The sequence below is a fragment of the Argiope bruennichi genome, chromosome 10 (genome assembly GCF_947563725.1).
Source record: "Argiope bruennichi chromosome 10, qqArgBrue1.1, whole genome shotgun sequence".
Taxonomy (NCBI): Eukaryota; Metazoa; Arthropoda; class Arachnida; order Araneae; family Araneidae; genus Argiope; species Argiope bruennichi.
Genome location: NC_079160.1, coordinates 109,372,544 through 109,395,074, shown reverse-complemented (window position 1 = coordinate 109,395,074; position 22,531 = coordinate 109,372,544). Strand labels below are relative to the sequence as shown.

The 22,531-nt window shown below is 30.4% G+C and overlaps 1 protein-coding gene across 2 annotated transcripts in view; it reads right to left on the bottom strand.

Annotated features, from left to right (window-relative positions):
- LOC129989440 (uncharacterized) overlaps nucleotides 1-22,308 on the bottom strand; it is a 46,305-nt gene extending 23,997 nt beyond the window's left edge. The window contains exons 1-5 of one of the 2 annotated variants that reach the window (XM_056097984.1): nucleotides 22,160-22,308; nucleotides 17,805-17,900; nucleotides 16,038-16,169; nucleotides 14,215-14,344; nucleotides 12,795-13,062 (exon numbers count right to left, since the gene is read on the bottom strand). In XM_056097984.1, the coding sequence (XP_055953959.1) occupies nucleotides 12,840-13,062; nucleotides 14,215-14,344; nucleotides 16,038-16,169; nucleotides 17,805-17,900; nucleotides 22,160-22,190 (612 nt within the window). In that variant the 5' untranslated portion in view covers nucleotides 22,191-22,308 and the 3' untranslated portion in view covers nucleotides 12,795-12,839. Of the gene's footprint in view, nucleotides 1-12,794; nucleotides 13,063-14,214; nucleotides 14,345-16,037; nucleotides 16,170-17,804; nucleotides 17,901-22,159 lie in introns of those variants that run through there. The other variant, XM_056097985.1, reaches the window with a different exon arrangement.
- Between the last annotated feature and the right edge of the window lie 223 nt (nucleotides 22,309-22,531).

The window sequence follows — 22,531 nt, the reverse complement described above, 5'->3', positions numbered from 1 at the left end:
AAAACATTTTTACTTAATGAAAACTGCCAGCCATGTAAATAACAAAAATAAATTTTAATTACAAGTTAAATTAACAAATATAAATCATGATACATTGGCCGTAATTCCATCGACCAGCACGAGGCAGAAGTTCTAAGCCAGCTGGCGAAGGCAGGAAGTGAGTCACTCGTATTCGTTGGAGAGCAAAGTTCATCTTCATAGGTATGATTGATGCTTATCGCCAACTGGCGAAACAAACAGTCATTTATCGCCTGTTTGGCCGCTGCAATATCATATTTCGATTCGCAAGGTGAAAAATGTCATATTTGGATTCATTCATGTGAACGTGAGGTTTATTATTTTATTTAACTTTAACCATGCTTATTGAAACTGGTGGTACAATTTTAGAAATAAATTCTTTTATTTTGATAGGCTGCCTAATCTTTATGCTATTTTTCCCTACCCTATAGATGTTCATTAAAAAAGTTAATTTCTGATTTAAAAACTAATTAAGAGCAAAAAAAACTATAATATTTTTTTTAAAAAAAATTAATATCATATTGCTTTATTTTGCAATCGGAAATAATTTTTAATAGAGAGAATTTTTAAGAACACATTACTTTTATTTATCGTATCTTGTTGTACTATTGCATCTGATATTTGGTCTTATACAGCCCAATACAATCAAACTAACCTAAATTGAGACTATTTCTGTATAATGTTGCGTCATAGTGGTAAACCCACATATGATTTTGAACTAAATCTACAAACTTCAAATTCTAACATTTCCGTATACAAAGAAAAAAGTGTTGTAATCGTGGCTAAAATCGAATTCAAGAGTTTATCATTGCAGAACGTTTCAGATCTCCATGAGTCCAATTAGAGTTTTTTACGCAGTGCGAAGCTGATAACTTAAAAGTACTTTAAATATACTGAGGAAACTTAGCACATACTTTCAACATTAAATTCGAGGATTTTTGTCAAATTTTAAACGAAAACCATTCTAACAAAACCCGACTATCCACTTCTCCAAATATTAGATAATTTGGGAATAAGATTCGTGAAAATCTAATAGAATAAAATTTATTCACAGTTTTAGCCTGAAAAGTGTAGATTCTCAGAAAATTATGAAATAAATTCGTCGCCAAGTTGATCTTCTGTCTGTCTACATAAAAGTATTCATGTAAAGGCATGATAACAACACAAAATGAAATGGCTGAAATCAATGAAATACTTTATATGATCCTGCGATTCAAATTAAGGTGCTAGGTCAAATTTCAATTGGTAATAAAAAAAGATCTCCAAAATAAATATTCTATTCTCTGATATTTATGTATTAACCACAAGACGGAGATTAACCATCAAACATCACAAGATAGTGTTACGAAATTTCCGGGGTTCGTTTGGATAGTGGGGGTTGTATGGTGTGAAGAACGCTCAATCACCAGGCGGCAGTAGAAAATAAAACAACGACGTTTATTTACACGAAGACACACAGGACAGCACAAAGACGACAACTATATACAGCACAGAAGACGATTTTCAGCCGAGACGTGCAGCAAACACAGCAGTATACAACAGTATACACAGCAGCTCTACTCCGTCGCTGCTCCGCTAGTCCCTGGAAGACGAGTTCTTCACCGTCGCTTCCGACTACTCTTCGACTCCACTGGTCCACGACTCAATTCACGATCACCCGTCCACTCTACTCTGTCGCTTCCGACTTCTCCTCAATTCACCACTGGTTCACAACTCGACTCACCACAGGTTTACAACCCAATTCACGACCGCCCGGCAGCTGCGAGTGTTTCCTTTTATAGGTCTCAGCAGGCGGGGCTAGAAGCCTCTCAACCAATCAGTAACATTCGAGGCGTATCTCCGTTTCTATTGGACGGTTCGGGAAAATTCTCGATGTTTCGGGTATAATCTATTTTGGCGCCAAAGTCGCCAAATGGTCGCCAAGTTTGTCGCCAAGCTCTGGGACCTCCCATGGAACCAACTATGCTAGAAAGCCGCATCACAGGTTCCTAACAATAGATTTAGCAAACATGCAAATCTTTTGTGATTATTATTATGCAATGGCGCGCAAAAGGTATCTTGCCGCCGTTAGCGTACCTGCACTCCATGAATAGATTTTATTACAATGATACCATGAGCCATTATGACAAATTTGTTTGGATATACAAGTTTTGGTTTGGATATTCAAGAACTCTGTGAATTTTTTATTGAGGCTCTATTGCGAGCTTAGAACCAGAATCTTTCTAGAAAATTCTCAACCCTGTTTCGAAGACTATAGAACTGCTCGAACCTTAATATTTTCAAGGGCCAGTCATTATAATTTTTGCAATATGATGAAAAACCACAATCAATGTTATTAACAGATTCTGTAGATATAAATTTTGCAATCAAATTTTTTTTTTTAAATCCCTCCTTCCGCAGAGGGTCGTCTGCTCGACTGAGGACACCGCCCGTCTAGAGCAATCTCTGTGTTGAAATTCTTTCAAAATAATTGCGGAAATTTCTTATAATAGCAGTAATTATGAATATTTTAGGATAATAAACATTTTTATTTATGATGATGATGATGTCGCATCCACGTGACCATGGAAAAGAGATGCAGTAGCTTCTGAGGCTGAGGACCCCTGAACTTTCGAGGGCAGAAGTCTTTCTAGCTCATATGAAGATGACACTCACACACTCGGTTGCACAACCACTTTTTACTGGGGGCTCCTTCACACACCTCATTGATAGAACACAGGGTGAAAACAACCATGCCCGAACCAGGATTGGAACCTGGGACGCCCAGGTCACGGGGAAGACGAGCTACCCTTAGGCCAGGAGGCCGGAATTTTTATTTAAGTTTTAGGTAATTTGAAACATTTGAAATATTAATAATACAGTTTGTAACATATTTATTACGAAATTTCTAAATTATATCTTATATATATAAATAATGAAAAATAGAACTCATTGCAAATTAATACAAAATATCCACTAAGAATAAAGTGCTAAAAATATATATTCACAATTAAATTGATTAATTAAAATTAATTTGTCTTTTTTCTAACACACAATGGTACATCGCATGTTTTGCACATTGTTCCGTGTTTTATGCAAACAGTTTTTGGAACAGCACAAAGATCATCTTCGATATCTTATCGGCATTTTTTTCATAATTTTCAAATGCAGAATACAATAATAATAATAAATACGAAAAATTTTTTTAAATAAAAATTAAGGTTATATAAACGCAGAAATGTATAGGGAAAAAACTCAAAAATTTAAGCAGAGCTTGAGCGTTAAAAATAAGAAACCATCTGGAGCGACAGGAAAATCTGAAAAGTGAAATGTTTTTTGGTTTCAAATATGAATATTCTTTCAATATAGATAATAAACACCCCTCTCCCCCTCCCCACGAACAGAAAATCTGCATCGCACCCTTCTGTGAAAAATATCAACTTCTTGTTTTCCCACGGATACGAAAGGCGGCATATCAGAAGATTAGCTAACTAAGATACAGATGCCCTAGATGGGCGGAGTCCCGAAATGAGACCAAAGAGAAATAAACCACTTTGGTTCGTACTGAAATTAATAAGAAGCTTCAAAAGAATTATTATTTAAAACTTCATGGATATTGTAAGAAAGAGGGTGATTGCTTTTGATAAAATTTCAGTTCTTAAGAACCCCCAAAAAATTTCCACATTTCAGGCAAAAAATGGAGGCAATTTTAAAATAAAATTAATACCAAAACAACAATATAAAATTGCTTGGGTTGCCATCTATTCATTAGAAAATAAAATAATTGCACTTTTCCTACAAAATTTTGAGTATGACACCTATCGTTTTTTTACAGGAAGTTTTAAAATTGGTGCCATTATTTGTGACCGCCACCCCTGAAGGGTTAAAGCTAATCAATCAAATACATTCTGTTTTTGAAGTACGATTGTGGACACAAGAGTTTTGAGTAATGTTAGCCTGCGCTTTTATTATTTTAAACATTTCCCATATCTGTAAGTGCTGCCTTATACTTGTTTCGGCTCCGTTTTATTGGCAGAATTTCATGTTTTTTCTAGTGGAAGAGCGAACCGTCTGCTATGGAGATAGTTGGGCTTCTCATCTCACAAGCACGGAACGAGGCCTTCGACTGATATTGTGCTGTGCGATCATTCCCTCAAAATTTGTTGTTTGCCTCTAACTTGTTGATTTCTGAATGTGCTGTATTTTCCTTGCTTCGGCTCCGTTTTATTGGCTGTATTTCGTGTTTTCTCGTGGAAGAGCGAAGCATCCATTATAGAAATAATTGGGTTTCTGGCTTCATAAAAACGGAACGAGGCCTTTGACTAGTATTGTTATGTGCGATTATTCTGTCAAAATTTGGTGTTTACCTGTGACTTCTAAATTTCTGTAAGTACAGTCTTATGTTTCTTTCGGCTCCGTTTTATTGGCTGTATTTCGAATTTTCTCATAGAAGAGTGAAGCATCCGTTATTGAATTAGTTGGGCTTCTCGCCTCACAAGTATGGAGTGAAGCAATTAACTGTTTTATGTCTTTTTTCAATCAAAATTTGATGTTTGATGTGACTTGTAGATTTCTTTAAGTAATGTCTTATATTTATTTCGTCTTCATTTTATTGGTCGTATTTTCTGTTTTCTCGTGGAAGAGTGAAGCATCTGTTATGAAATTAGTTGGGCTTCTCGCCTGATAAACACGAAACGAGGCCTTTGACTGATATTGTGTTGTACGATTATTCAATCAAAATTTCCTGCTTGCCTGTGTTTTGCAGTTTTTTAATGTTATGTTTTGTGCCCACTTTGGCTGCGTTTTATTGGCTATATTTCGTGTTTTTTACTGGAAGAGCGAAGAATCCGTTATGGGATCTGTTTGGTTTCTCTCCTCACAAGGACGGAACGAGGCCTTTGATGACATTGTGTTGTGCTTTTATTCAATCAAAATTTCCTGCTGCCTGTGTTTTGCAGTTTTTTGAAAATTCAGTCTTGTGCCTGCTTTGGCTGCGTTTTACTATCTGTGTTTCTCGTTTCCTCTTGGAAGAGTGAAGCATCCGTTATGGACTTATTCGTTTTCTCAAACTACACTCAATGGATGTTTTCCTTAAAAATATTGTATTCTTATTTAGGAGCGGAGCTTTAAAAATGTTTGTAGAATTTTTGATCAAGTGTAAAGTTTTTGCACTATTTGTTTAATAATAATGACCACATTTGTCTGCATTTTCTTCTGATCTCCGTAATAGTATTCATAGTTTCAAATTAAGCGGAGAGATTCGTTGCATGGTATTTTTCTATAAACTGATAAATGTTAATAAATTTGATGTAAAGGCCGTATATCAAATTTTATTCTTTTAGTTAAATGCAATTTTGAGTAATCCTGTGTTTGGAATTATATCTGTAGATATATAAGTGTAATTCCAAAAATGTATTTTGGAGATTCAGGGAAGTATGTAACATGAGGATTCATTAAATTATCGGGTACAATTTTTTTTTTACAAATACAATATACTTTCCTCTTGTGTACTTCGAATAAAAGGAATTATGAAAAAAAAAATGAAATCAGAAGTAATTTAATATATCATATAATTTAATAATAATAGCGTTCAATACATTTCATTATTTATTATTATTATTAATGTGAATTATTCTAATTATATTTTTCTCAATTTTAGTCATTAATGACAACAGTCATATAAAAAAATTGATTACAATTTACATATGTATTCAAAAACCATGTTCTAAAAACTTTAAATTATTATAATACCATCCAGAGAACAAGAGTGTTCAAAATTGTAGAGAGACGAGACACTTTATAATTTCACTGTGAGGTAGACGAAATAACAGACGAATTTCAGGAATAGTTATTTAATTATTTTCTAAATTCCCATTTCACAGGACAAAACAAACACGAACACGAACCTATACAACACTCACTAGAATACAATCTAATAATGACACCAAGAAGGATCATAGGAAATATACTTTGATTTTATAAAGGTAAGAGAAGATAGTAGAAATATGTAACTGCTACAACATTTTAAAACTTTAAAACTCATGCATTCAATGTGAAATCTATTATAAACTCCATCATTAGAAAATAAGGGAAGTTAATTTAATAAAAGCGTTTCAAAAAAGGCCCTTCTACTTCAGTATTATGTATTATTCAGTTTGTGCTTCAAGAAATAATTACATTGTGCTTTAAGAAATAATTCCATTTATACGAAAGCAAATTTGTTAAAATTAACCTATTACTACTAATATCATTATATCATAATATCATTGAAAATACACAAATGTGGAAAAGTTTAAAGTGAACATCAAATTGATTGGAACAAAATAAAAGCCAAGAAAGCCCCCCCCCCCAAAAAAAAAAATCTACTTCATTTTAAAGTATTTATTTTGTCTCTATTTGGTACAATTCTTCAAGGAAGTGTTAATATGGCTACAGTGGACTCTATGAGCCTCGGGAGTCCCAAAATGACCAACTCGTGCAAGTTGTCTTCAGCAGGTAGGATGACCTCGTTGCAGAGGAGCTTGTTCAATTTAATCACACTCTCGAAAGCAGATTTATAAAAATAGTCTGACTGGTGTTCTCCACAAAAGTGTTTGGTATTTGGTATGTTTGGTACTCCACAAAAGTGTTTGAACCGAACCAGTCCACTTTTCTGAAAAGAAAAAAAGAATAAACAGTTTTGAAAACATGAATGTATGTCTATTTAACCACCATATTTTAACTATTAAAAACAACAGAGCACCTTTATTAAGTTTAATCATTTATATGTAAGTTTATCAGAATTCCGATTCATTCGTTACTTTTATAATAATGAAGTTTTTCGTTTATGCAATGCAAAGATTCAGTTGCGTTCCGTTTGCTTTGCTTTCTTCTGAATTTGTAAATTTTCTACCTGCCATTAGTTCTCTATTCTTGTAGAGCAAAAAAAAAAAAAATCCTGGAAAACAAAGAGAACATCATCTTTTTCCTCTCTGAAAAGATAATTTTAAATGCTAATGATGAAAAATGTAGAGATATTATTCCATCATCCTTTAAAGACGCAGGGGACTGCAATGAAATTTCACAGTTATCTTGGCTAACATCATTCAATTGAAAAACTTTCCATGAACTCAAAATTAAAATCATTTTTTCTTTCCTAAAAAAGTGCAAATTTCCTACTTGTAATTATATCTCAATTCTTATTAAAGGAAAAAAAATCCTAGAAAACAAAGAGAACATCATCTTTCTGCTCTCTGAAAAGATAATTTTAAATGCTAATGATGAAAAATGTAGAGATATTATTCCATTATCCTTTAAAGACGCAGGGGACTGCAATGAAATTTCACAGTTATCTTGGCTAACATCATTCAATTGAAAAACTTTCCTTGAACTCAAAATTAAAATCATTTTTTCTTTCCTAAAAAAGTGCAAATTTCCTACTTGTAATTATATCTCAATTCTTATTAAAAGAAAAAAAATCCTAGAAAACAAAGAGAACATCATCTTTTTCCTCTCTGAAAAGATAATTTTAAATGCTAATGATGAAAAATGTAGAGATATTATTCCATCATCCTTTAAAGACGCAGGAGACTGCAATGAAATTTCACAGTTATCTTGACTAACATCATTCAATTGAAAAAATTTCCATAAACTCAATATTAGATAATTTTTTCTTTCCTAAAAAAGGGCAAATGTCCTACTTGTAATTATATCTCAATTCTTACTAAAGGAAAAAAAATCCTAGAAAACAAAGAGAACAGCATCTTTTCCTTATCTGGAATAGTTAATTTAATCGATGCTGAAGAAAAATGTAATAATGTCATTTAACTTTTCTTTAAAGGATGCAATGTATCTCATTAAAATTTTGAATTTATTTTGGCAATCCACATCGTATTACTCTTTCCTTTTCCATAAAACTGAAATTGCATCTCTCTACCAATCAAAGTGAAAAAGAATATGCATTATTAAAAAAAATCAAGTTAGAAAGAATGTATAATATGCAAATATTTGCACGCCAATGAACATATAATAACTGAATTGAAAATAAAATAATATCCCCCTCGTCATTTAATCTGACTTAATTATATTATATCCCTGCCACCACTGATTCTTACTTCACCATTACGAAAAATCTGACATTATTTTGCCACTTTCTTGTAATTTATAAACCATTAAATTTATATAAAAGCCATTTTAGTAAAAGGAAGAGTGGGGGCAGGGGGTCTTTCATCAAAGTCTACATTCCCCATTCAGTTAGAATAAATGGTTAGTGATAGAAACAATACGTTGTACATATTGAATTTAGATTAGAGCAGGCATTTTCAATACCAATATTAAGAAAATAATATTGCAGTAATAAAGCTTTTGAGAGTTTCTAATTTCTGGTAGTATTTCTTCCATATTTTATAAGAAATTCTGGCAGCACAGCTAGATGTATGTCTTTGAACATATAACCATTAATAATCTAGCTCATATTAATACAGAATATAATTCTAAACTATTATGTACTTTTAACGTGGTCGTTTGATGAACTTTAAACGATAAGAAACATATTTCTAGAACCAGGACTTTTTACTTCATTTTAAAAGGTAATCTCTACCAATAATATAGATGAATGTGTGTGTGTATTGGTGCTCTATAACCAAGACCGTTTGACCTACAGCAACAAAATTTAGCACATATATACATTTAAGGATGACAATGTCCAGGACGGAGTAATATTGTTACGAAATTTCCGGGGTTCGTTTGGATAGTGGGGGTTATATAGTGTGAAGAACGCTCAATCAGGATTCGGCAGTATAAAATAAAACAACGACGTTTATTTACACGAAGACACACAGGACAGCACAAAGACGACAACTATATACAGCACAGAAGACGATTATCTTCAGCCGAGACGTGCAGCATACACAGCAGCATTCAAAACAGCAGCTCTACTCCATCGCTGCTCCGCTAGTCCCTGGAAGACGAGTTCTTCGCCGTCGCTTCCGACTACTCTTCCACTCCACTGGTCCACGACTGCTCAATTCACCACTGGTTCACCAATCGACCCCGGCAGCTACAGGCTGCTCCTTTTATAGGTCTCAGGAGACGGGGCTAGAAGCCTCTCAACCAATCAGGAACGTTCGAGGCGTATCTCCATTCCTACTGGACGGATCAGGAAAATTCTCAATGTTTCGGGTAAAATCTATTTTGACGCCAAAGTCGCCAAGTTTGTCGCCAACTCTGGGACCTCCTATGGAACCAGCTATGCTGGGAAGCCGCATCACAGATTCGTAACAATATTTTAAAAATTTTAATAAGAATTTATTTAATTATAAATGAAACCGAATAAGTTTTTTTGCAAAAGCTTTTAATAATAATATTGCACAAAAAAGAAATTCATATGAGTTGAAAATTAAAAATAAATTTTTTTAATTAATATTTATTTAATAGTTGTGCAAATTTTTAAAATTTTTAGAAATATATTTTTTAAATCTAATTTACAAAAAAAAATTACATTATTAAGCAAAATTTCAAACTGATCCATCAAACATTTTACCGTTTGATTTTATTCCATCCCTCAAAACTGATGATGACGGTTTCCGTTAATCATGGGACTGCCTCCATTTGAAAGATTCATGTACATAATAAACGGAACTTAAGAAAAACAATTAAAATAACACGACCTTGTTGTATCACAATTTGACGGAATCATATATAAGAAGATATATCTGAGAGATTTATGAAAAATTAAATACAACCTGTATTCTCAGAGAGCTGGTTGCCTGAGACAAATAGCATTCAATTGAAAGCAATTTTAGGAACAATGTACTCATTTTTTCATTCATGGCGGTACAATTCGGAACAATACGATGATTTATTTAAGTTTGTGATGCCTACTTGAGATTTCAGTTTATTGCAGCATTATGTTTATTTATTTACTTGCAATCCTCTTTTAAACCTTTCAAGATGTCCTGAAGGGTTTTTCTGTCCTTCATGATCTCCTGGTACGGTCTATGGCAGTTTGATTCATTCACAGCGTATCCCAATCAGTTTCTAAATGATTCATAATCTGAAACAAAAAAGGAATAATTTGAAAGAGATTTTCCTGTTTAAATAACAAAATGTGAAAAAAAGATGCCATTTTATTATTGATTCTTTTGACTTACTATTATTTTGCTCTTGATTATATCAATAATAAAAAAAACAAAAATTCATTCAATATCATCGCAACATGCCTTTTTATGAACGAAGCACATAAAATAATGAGGAATATTATTGCAAAATGTCCTTAATACATATATTTTCTAAAGAATTTAAGTATGAGAAAATCGCATAAACCGTAACTTGCATAGAAAGCACAGTTATTACATAGAAAGGATGTGAAAATTGTATAAAAAAACGCAATCACCAATGGCAGGCATTTTTTTGTTCAGGTTTTAATGAATTGCACAGAAATAAAATATCCGTAGTTAAATATATATATATTTTTTAGTTTTAAAATGGTTTAAGATTAGTTTTTATGCAATAATGCGATCAGAAGATATGGACGAAGAACCATAATAGTTTGAATTTTTTTATCACAAATTTAATAAAAATCTTTTAAATGCTCTTTATAAGTGTTCACATAGTGATGAATCGATGGTAAAAATTTTTATCAACGACGGTTCTTGAGGTATTTCACAATTTTGAGCATGTCCCACTATTTGCAAGCAAGATTATGTGCACACATGAAAATCATCTAAGAAATAGCTGCTGTTCCAAAGAACTAATCACCAATCAATGGCGTAGATGAAAATAAACATCGACCAGGCATATTATGATTATTTTTCTCCTAAGCGTCATCAATGGTTTTGCAAGTTTAAATGGCCACTGGCCCATTGTATTACTTTTTTGCACACTCATTATATATATATATTCTTCTCATCCCAAGTTTGTCGAATTAAACCCATACAAACGCATGCACAAAAACTTTTGTTAGAATCTATATAAACATAAGGTAATATTGAGAAAGGCGTGAATTAGATTGAAAAAATGTTATTTTCAAATGTCACCTGATCGATCCCAATCTTATTTTTCAAAATTCTTTTTTTAAGAATTTACTTTGGTGTCTGATTCAATCACATTAGGCAATAAGTGCACGAAATGTTGACCTTTTTAAATTCTACATATTTAACCGGTGAGAGAAATAAATTAAAAATCATTATTTTTTAACTGTAACAGGAGATAGAAGTCAAAATGAATCCTCGTTGTTTATTAGCTCCGATTATCAAGTAGTATTTTTTCCTTGACCTTTGTTCATCTCCTCAGTACATTCAAGTTGTTCTTTCAACAGTATGTTGACAAAAGTCTATGAACACATGCGTATGACAAGTTATTCTTTGTCCAAATTTTTGTTGTTATTTATGGAATCATTGTGTCCATGTCTCTGAAAGTGCTTTTAATTTGTATAATGCAAAAATAATAAAGAAATATTCTCAAAATAATATTTTGAAATATTGTCATCTTCGTTTGCTTGTTAAATTCTAACAGTTATTAACATTAGAGTAATTCCGTAATATGTAAACGAAGTAAATATTCATCAAAAGATTATGTCATTATATAAATACTCATCAAAATATAATTTTTTTCCAAAATTTAATATTATAACATTTAACACTTTTAATATTAATATTTTTTTACATTTTTGGTAGCTACATGATTTTCAGAATGTATTCTGTTTCCAAAATAAAATCCAATGCTCTTTACAAAAGACAAAAAGGAAACATAATATAGAGTCATTCTGACTCCATGTCTCTGGTTGCGTGAGGAAATTCTTGTCTCCAATTACAGGTTAAGGCAATTAATCAAAATATCTATATTTGTTTATTGAAATCTTATCTATTAAATAAAGAATATAAAATCTTGCTTAATTGCCTAACTATTGTCTTCCCATGTTCGTACGATTGGAGGAAGATACATAATCTCACAATTTAATGAGATGTAGTGTATAAAAATTCTGTTACTATGAATTTCCAACTTTAGTCATAGTAACGTCCCGTTTTGAATTAACACTAGGGCTATTTCAAGCACGACCTCGTGACATTTAACCGCAGTCAAATAATGAGGATGATGCCTAATTAGGAAACCCCTCTCCAAACTTCACATCACATCGGTGGAGGTTTCGCTGATGGAGTTAGCGTTCATCAGGCCCGCTTACACGACAGTCCTTCGACGGCATTGGGTCTCCAACCTAAATCCCTCTGGTTCCACTACCGAGACCTTACCACCCGGCTGCTTTGGCCTTATTATTCTTTAAAGGATTGTCAGTGTGATGTGCTATGAAAACCATAGCAGTAACCTTATCATGAAAATGGTCGAGGAGCGAAACAATATTTTAAATTCATAACAATAATTCAGGAATCAATTTAGCCAGTGTACTTATTCAAAGCCTTCCTTTCATTAATACATTTTCATGTTTATTTAATTGGCAAAAAAGACAGCTGACACGGTCCAAAAAACATTCAAGTTTCCGAAGTTGTCAACTCGGAAATAATTTTTTTTAACAATTTAAAACCTTTGAGAATTTTTTAAAATATATCAAAACGTTTAAAACAAAAACATATCAAATGCTTTTTCTTATCTACATATAGCAAAGATATAGCAGTTTAATAAGCTTTCATTTTTGTTTTCAAAGATGACACATCGCCAAATAGTCGCCAAATCGCCGCCTATAGGCCCTTCAACCATTCAGTAACATTTAGAATCACCTCTAGAACATTCTCCCTTGTCATGAAAATGATGACACACGGAATAAAAATTCATTGCAATATTTCAAAAAAAGCACTTAGCCAGTGTACTTATTCAAAGCCTTTATTTCATTTATACATTTTCATGTTTATTTAATTAGCCAAAAAGATGGCTGCCACGTTCTGAAAAACATTGAGGTTTCCGAAGTTGTCAGGTCGGGTGTCTTTCTCATCAGCTGGGAGAATCAGCTCGTCGCAAAGAGAGTTGCTCAGCCTCTGGAGGGGAACGAACAGCCAGTCGAACAAGACCTTGTTTATTCTTCCGCAGTTCTCTTCGACGGTCTCACGCGCACAGGTGGAATAAGGTTTGAACAAACTAAAAACGGGAAATCATGTCACTGCAATCAAAATTGCTATGAAAGTACCATTCAAAATGCATAAAAACTATTTATAAAATAACTTGAATAATTTAATAAAAGTCTTTTACCACTTACAGAAACATCTGCTAATACTAAGCGCCTCCTCTCCCGTTATTACCTGAATATAAATTTAATTTCATGAAAATAATTTAGAGTATTAATTTTTCATTTATTAATTCGTTTTGACGGAATTTTATTTCTTGTTTTATCTTGTAAGTAAAACATTTTTTTTTTCAATAATGTGTTTAAAGAAATCATGAGAAGATTTCATAAAACAATTAATTTATAAAAGACATTATTTAATGAGATGAGGTTGGTAAATGATTTGATATAAGAGCATATAAACTTTCAAATGCCGGCAGCTTGAATAATGACTTAAATGTTTAGATCAGTGTTATTGACAGTGACTTTGTTCCTCACATGCCGTACTTTTATTGTTTATGAATTTCTAAAGATTTATGCTCATTTCTATCTTGATTGAAAGATTATTGGAGTTTTACATAAATCAATTTATTAAAACCACATAAAGTTTGGCAAAAAAAAAAAAAAAACACCCATGATATTTTACCTTTACATTGCTTCCTCCCAATAACTTTATTATTCCTGATTATTTTTTGGAAATATACCGCCAGAAATTTCAGTATTAGCATGTTCTGGCACCATGCGATTTTTATTTTTTTTCCAGTCTGTGACACTGTTTCATTTGAAAAGGAGAATTAAAAAAAATAATAATAATAAATAAATAAAATAATAAATAAATAAATAAAATAAAATAAATGATAAATAAATAAATAAAATAAAATAAAATAAATAATAAATAAATAAATAAAATAAAATAAAAATAAAAATAAATAAATAAAAAAAATGTAAATTCGATAATCTAATACTCAAGGATGAGAGATGAGTTTCTGTTTGAAATAAATAATGGAAATGTTAATTCTAATATGAAAAAAAAAAATCGTATCTCGATTTAAAACTGAAATCTAACTTTCAGTTCATTTCTTTTTTTAGGGGGGTGGAAGAAATGATGAAAGAATTCAATGCTTAATTCGCGCTAGAAGAAATATCGTCATCAATATTATTTCTCAACTTAAAATGACACCACTTACTTGCAAACCTTTTTGTTCGCCAAGATGAAATCTTCAGGAGTCTTAAGGTCACTCATAGCTTCGTTGATTGGTCCAACACATTGGGTGGCGTTGACAGATTTCTTATAGCATTCCTTTTCTTCGTCGAACCCTGAAGCAAGATTAGACTTAGTACAACTTAAAAAGCAGATCAGTAAAAATGACTGTAAAATGACATTTTCCAAAATGCATGTGTATTGTTTTTGCTGTATCGATAGATGTAAGTAAATGTGACTCATTTTATTTCGTTTTGAATTACCTTACACATTATTTTTTTCTATTTCATCCCTTATTCAAACTTGAATTAACCGGACTCTCTTCATACAAGTAAAGATGACATTTTGAAACAGATTTTTCATTTACTTCTTAACGTCTTTGAGTTTTGAAATTTTAAACATTTTTGTGTTTTCGATGACATTTCACTACTTTAAAAATTATAAACATATTTTCCAATTAATTTAGCTAGATTTCGAATCAAACGATAGTTGCAATTTAATGTTAAATTGTGAAAAATAGCACTTCAAAATTTAAAATTTTAAAATAAAGAATAAAACTCAAAAAGAAGTCCATATAAAACTAATTTTAGATTTTTTTGCACAAAAATAGAAGTAATTTTCATAATATAAAAAATAACTGTTTTCATTATCTGTAAAAAAAATTAGCTTAAATATCGTCTACACTATCACAAAAAAAAAAGGAATAAAAGCATTCACTACTTTAAATATCTTTATATTAATATGTTAGTTCAACATTTTTCGCTGTTAATTCCGCTTACAATGTATATTCATATAATTGCACAAAAATTGTTTTCTGATCATTTAACACTTATTTAGTATTTCCTAAGATCAGGAAATATGAAATAGAGGAACTGGTAGAACTTACCCTGTAATAATTAATATATTTAATTACCAGTATTTTGAAAAATTATTATTAAAAACTTATTTATTGAATACCGCAGTACAATGCATGAAAAGGTAAATGAATGGGATTAAAAACTTCAGCAATATGTTCCAGATACAGCAATATGTTTATATTTTTAGGTGCTTGCATGTATTTTGATCAGAGACATCCATTGTTAAACACGCGAAGTATCTATATAAACAACAATGAATTTCGCTTTCATCAATTTACTATTACTTTATTGTTATCATTTTGTAAGTTTTCCATTTAGAATTATTGAATCATTCAGGGTATAAAGAGACGCTCCAAATAAGGGGAGCTCCAAATTGCATTTCCGACATTCAGTTCTTTTTGGTTCTTTGATTTAAGAAATCTGCTGCCGAAGCCCATCAGAAAGTTTAAAAACTTATGATGATGTTGCTTTGTCATATCCCAATTGCTGGTGTTAGTTTCAACAATTTAAGACCGGTGATTTCGATATCAGTGTCAACCTGATAGCCTAAGCCAACAGCCTGAGGAACTAAAAAATTTGAAGACAATCAATTGTAAGACTTCTTGGACAAAAATGCGAATCTTTGTAGAAAATGATGAAAAATACATTGATTGATATATATTGTATAAATTTTTCTCAATAAAGGCCTTTTAAAGTGAAAAAATGATTAAAATGCATGCAAGCACTTAATAATTAATTGTATTGAAAAAAAAATCTTTAAATGTTTCTAAAATGTTTTACATACATATATGATATACAAAGAATTTCATAATTAAAGTAAATAAATTATTAAAGAACCTTAGAAAATATACTGTACATTAATTGCAACATGCAAGTTCCTTAATTGGATTAATTAGAAGTAAAATGTTAAAACGTTTTCAGACATATTTGTTAATATAAGGAATTTTCTTACATTTCTTGACGGCGTCGGTTCTGCATATTCTCAAAACAGCTATTTCGAGTTCGAAGGCAGATGTTTTGAATGACATGTCGCATTTATAAGCATTTCGGGCAATACACTGTATCTGAAAAGAGAGTTCATCGCCTGAAAAAAAAATGCATTAATTTACATTATTACATATACTTTGTAGACATAAATAGGGACTAAATGTAGCCGAAAAATCATACAGGATGTAAAACATCAAAAATGCAATAAGAATAAAATAAAAAACTAATATTAAATAAAATAATATAAATATCAATAGCAAATAAGAAATATAAGATTATTATATCGTGTCACAGCTTCGTATCAGAAATATAAGAATTATATAAAAATATAATATAAAATATCAATAAAAATATATATAAAATATAATATAAAAATTATTTTAAACGATATTGGAAAAATGAATTTTACTGTTTATTTGGAAGCAAAATCGTTCAAACTGGTTGCGTTCGTTCATTTACTTATGTTCAAATCGTTCAAACGTGGAAAGGTGTAGTGTGTTTTATAAATTTAATTTATAAATGTGGCAAATATTTATATGTTATTGGCATGGAAGGGCATATGAAATAGAAGTTAATATTGAAATTTTTGAGTATCATTGCCATAAAATATGACAATCAATATAAAAATAAAGGCATTCAAATGAAAATGTTCTCCTAGATACACTGAATTTTATTTCTGATATTAATTGTAATTTCTTTAGACTTGGGTCAGCGAAGAAAGAGGTAAAACCTTAGTATTTAGAATATTTAATACCGTCTCTTCATGAATCTATTATTGAGACAAAATAACGCAAAATTTAATCAAGTTGGTAAAGAATAAAATCTATTCCTTTTTATGATGTGTCAAATGTTTCCTTTCTCGGCCATTGATATTTTTCTTTTTATATACGCCTCTATCATTAAATTATTCCACAATAATAAATTTATTGAGTTTTAATGGAAATTGAAGAGTGATAGAGTTTGATAAGTGGCCTTTGAAGTAACAAATCATAACTAATTCTTAAAAATGTCATGTAATCTCTTGGTTATATCTGAGAAAGTATTGTATACTTTCAAAAAATCTTTGGGCTCACTAAAAGAGTATGATTTTTCTATTCAAAATGTATAAAAGATAAATTGATTCTTTTAAAAGTAAATTTTTCATAATTTGACACTCTGAAATGAAAGATTTGCGCTTTCATCAATTATAGAATAATATTAAAAGTATATTAATAAAAAAACCCCAGAAATTCCAAAAGTATTTAGATTATTAATGGAGTATTAAATTTGCTAAGAGATTTGCTAAGAGAAAAATAATCCACTTCGAAAAACACTCATTAAAATGGTCTCAAGTAATACTTTTAACCATTTTAAGAGATGGTTTCAGCTATAATTAAAAACGTTATCACTTGCTAATGAATTTGTTCTTTTTCAAATGTTTGTATATAATTTTTGAATATATTATAAACGGTTACACATGAGTCACTAAAATCAAATTTGTCTTATTAAAAACATTTTCATGTAAGAGCTTGATTACATAATACAAAATATTGCTTATTAAGAAAATTTTCAACTATTATTTATTTTCATCGAAAAATCATAAGGAAATTTCGAAAATAACGAAGAAGGCTACAAATGTATTAAGAAACAATATTCTGGTGTAATCCTGTGATTAACTGTAATGCATTTAACATATTCTTTCAAAAATTCAGTTCCTAAAATTGAACTCTTTAGTCGGGAAGTTGATACTTACAGAGAGTCATCTTTTCAATTGGAACGGCGTCTCTCGCGCAGTCTTTGAACACCTTTCTGAAGCACTCTGTGTCGCATTGGACAGTTCCAAAGAGAACTGAAAGAGAAACGTCATTGGTTTTTGGAATTAGATATTAAGAATTTTAATATAAAAATGTGCTGTTTCTACTCAACTTTTTCTTATCTGTTAACAGTAGGTGCAGCGATTAATTTTTGTTCCATTTTCAGTGTGTCGAAACTGAACGTTTTTGATGTACACTTCTGATCATAATTTAAATAATTCTAAATTATTTTGTAATTTGGTGAATTTTAATGAGATTTCATTCCATATCCATAGCGTTGTCCACTTGAGAATTTGAGAAAAAACTTTTAAATAAAGCCTTAATTATTGTAATAATGCAATATGAAATATAATAAAAATTAAAAGTAGAAAAATATTTGACAGAGTGTGAAATATTAAGCACGTTTTTACTATTAAAATAAAATGTAAAAAAAAAGTATTTTACCAAAACAAATGGAAACAGAAACAAAATCAGCGCAGAGAAAACGCTTAAAAACACACTTATGATGAATATAAAAAAATGGGAATTACCAATCATTAATTAATAAATTAGAATCGATTTGAGTGTGATTAAAGTTCTTCTTCTTTGAGAATATTTCTATCAATACCTCATTCTCTTTAGAAGCAACTTTTTTTCCTGTTCTAGAATTTGATGAAATTATTATATCGTCTTCTCTATAGTTAATAAAACGCCTCTTTTTACATAAATATTCTTTTTCTTTTTTCGTATTTTGGAAGAATATGATTGGATTTCTATAAAATGTTTGTATAAAATTTCAGTAATCTAGTTCATGAAGACGAAAAAAAAATGATTACAAAATGTGATCTTAATAAATAAAAAAATAAATTTTATAAATTTGTTTTTACTGAATATTAATTAAATAAGTTTAATAAAATGATTACGTAATAGAATAAAATGTAATAGGGCAGAGTTTGATGGAATATAACATTTCCTATTAGTAAAATATTTTGTCTGATTACAGAAAAAAAAAAACGTATAATTGAATGACATAACAGAAAAAGATGTTAACATGGCAGAATAATTCGGATGATTCTTTTATCAGATTATTCATAAATATTTCACTGTATGAGTACGAATAATACAACTACATCAATTTCGCTACAAGATAATTGCTACCAATAAAATGTTATTTCGTTTTTTTTAAATGTTTAAATATGTTAGATATAGCATATTTCTGGTCTATTTCCCCTAAACACTCGTGTATTCAGGTGTATCTTTTCTTCACATAATTCCACATAGTCCGCAAATCTACAATCAGACAAACTATTGAATTAACTTGGTAAAAACTCTTACAAATTCCAAAATTCCCCCCGCAAGCTCACTGAATTTTCTGTTAATGCACACATTTGATAAGAAGAGTCTATTTCATCCCACGTTTATATCAAACACACAATTTTGCAGTAAAGACTATGTACGAGTTTTTTTTATATGTAATATTTCATATGTTTAGTCCATTCTGTTCAGTAGGTATTGAATTCATAGAAAAACAGACTTACTAGCAAATATAATTCTAAAAATGTTCTTTTCCATAACAATAACATGGTGATCTATCAAATAATCGAATGCCAGAAATGGATAAGGCTAGTTTTATGCGATAAAATGAAAAGAATAGCTCTCTTATTTTTCCAAATGCAATTAATTGCCATTGATTTTCTATAAGTCAAACTCCTTCATGAATCAAAGGTGTTACATTTTTTGAAAACGATTTTAAAATCAACAAAAAATTAATTTAATATGCTGTTGTTAATTTGTTGTTTGTATCATTCTTTTAATTAAAAGGTAATTCTCTCAGGCAAAGATACGTTTATAACTTTCCTCGTTATCAATGTTGAGCTCTATTTCCAACAATGCGTGTGTCGATGTGTAAACACTCTCTATGCCAAGCCATCGGACTAAGAGCTACCAAACTGGCATCTGTATACGTATACTGTAACTCTATCTTGTATACATATTCTTTGGTGGCACAAATGCGCAACTCGGGGCAATGATTGTGGCAATTTAATATATATATATATATATATATATATATATATATATATATATATATATATATATATATATATATATATATATATATATATATATATATATATATATATATATATATATATATATCACAAAACATATACATTTTAAAGCAGCTTCGTAGTGGATAGGGATTGCAATACCGGACCAAAATTTCAATACCGGTATTCGGTATTTTTTAAATCTTAATACCGGGATACCGGTTTTAATACCGGTATTAGAAATTTTGGAAAAAGAAAGAAAACACAGGTGTTTCTTTTTTTTTATTTGCCAGTTTTGTTAGAGAGTGTAAATATCACAAAAAATAATTTGTAACTTATAAATTATAACAGTATATAATCACAAAAAAGTAAAGAAACATCTTATTTATTTAAATCACAAAAAAAGTGTAAATATCACCTTTCAGTTTGTGGTACTATTACAAATTTTTGAAATGTGATCTAAAAAAACGTAATGCATCAATTGTACTGTCATTAAGCTTGAAAAGTAATTTTGTGTAAAAATTATCAGCTGTCGAAAACGCTCTTTCGGCATCTACGCTAGTTGGTGGTACTGTTAGCAATGCGCAATATACTTTTTCCAAGTATTTACCTCTAAATCCCTCATCTTCAAATAAATCAATTTCTCTTCGGATGGTTTTGGATATAGCTGATTTCTGTATTGCATTTTGGTTCGTTGAAATTTTTTTATTTATTGCTAATTCTAATTTTGGTTGAAGAGACAATTCCTTTTCACTATCCACAGTAGTGACATCATAATCTTCGATAATTGAACCGAATTCTGAATGTAGATAGGTTTGTGGGAAAAAGTTTTTTAGAAATTTTACTCTAACTTAATCAGATTTGAATTGGTTATTTTCTTTTCTTCTTTTCATTTTCATTTTTAAAATCATTAGAATTATGTAAATACCATAAGACATTTTCTATTTCGGTATGCCTTTCTTCTGTGCGATTTTTCAATTTATTATAGTTGGAATCCGAAGTTTCTATATCCACAGTATTTGGATTCTTCTTTATATTTTTGGTATAATACATCTATTACTCCTAATTGAATTCCATGTGCAAAGCACAACTACTGATTTGTACCAATCAACTTTCCAACTTTTTTCATAATTGTTGCTCCATCAGTCGTTATGGATACAATATTTTCTTTCAGGGATAATCCATGTTTCGCTACTTTAGATTTAAGCAATTAATTACGCCATTCATTAGCTAATTAATTTCGCCCGTTAGGGAGACATAAAAACAAAAACGCATACTATATTGCTATGTTCGCGATACCTGAACATATAGTGGAGACAATTTTAAAAATTTCTAGTAAATACCGAAAAACCGGTATTTAAACTTGTGAATACCGGTATTACAAAATTGTACAAATGGCTCAAAATACCGGTATTCGGTATCCCGGTATACCGGTATTGCAATCCCTAGTAGTGGAGAAGAGAGAAGACATTAATTTTAAAACTTCGCTTCCTTCCATCTCAGGAGGCATAATGTAAGTAAAAGAAGCGCGGCAGAACTAAAGTCCGTTTACAAGGGATAGAAGAGCAGAAGACTGTAAAAAGAGAGAGAAAATATTTTTCCTGCCTTATTTATACTATGAGATTCTGATAGTGATTTCTTTGCACGTGTCGATATAGGATAGGAAAATCTAGGTATCTTTTAAAAAAGAATTCGTTTTGCTTGACTATTTTTTATCCTTTCACTCGGAGCGTGGAAACTTGTTAACTCCAGCAATATCAGAACTTGTGTTGAATTAATTGAAATAAAAAAAAGTGGAATTGGATCAGGAAATAAGGGAACATTTTAGAATAAAGTTAATATGGACTAAATAGGCATTTTAAATATTGCTTGAAACATACTTTAACCTTTTTAAAATACGCTTCATTTTTAAATTTGCTTATTTATAATTATTGCTTCTATTTCCTATTATATAAATATAGAGAAATGAAGAAAAAATTAGGAAAATGCATAGTGCAATGAACAAAACCATGTAAGCTTCTAAAATAGCATAAGTTACATATCCAATCAAAATTTTAAGCATAAATGTGTTTTTCTGAGGAAACCATTCATGATAAAGTCACGGATTTTTTTAAAATAAAAATTTCCGCAATGATCAATTTCGGTGAGTCAATTGGTTATAAAGTACAAATTTCAGGTTAGTAAATAATGAAATGAACTGAAAAAATGTCAGAAATAAAAATTGGAGATACTGTGATCTTCAGAAGGCTTGAAAAAAATTTAATTACCTGCAGTTGCAAACAAAATCAAGAACTTCATGTTGACCGATGTGGTTTTGAGTCGAAACCTCTTTGCTGGACTAAGAAAGTAAATAAGATGGCTCGATCATAAGAATTTATTGGCATTTTTAATCAGTTTCCCACTGACATATGAGTGATAATTCATTAATCTTAATGCACTCAAACTCATCTGAAGACAGCTGTGATTGAAAAAAAACTACTTATCTCATTATTCGGAAATTGTAACACCTGTTTTAGCCGCAGATGAACGTTTCTGATTATCAGAATAACGAACAAAATCACAGGCAATATCAATCAAATTAGATATCAATTTATTTGTAATTATTACACTGTTTGAATGAAATAATATTTGAGACATTT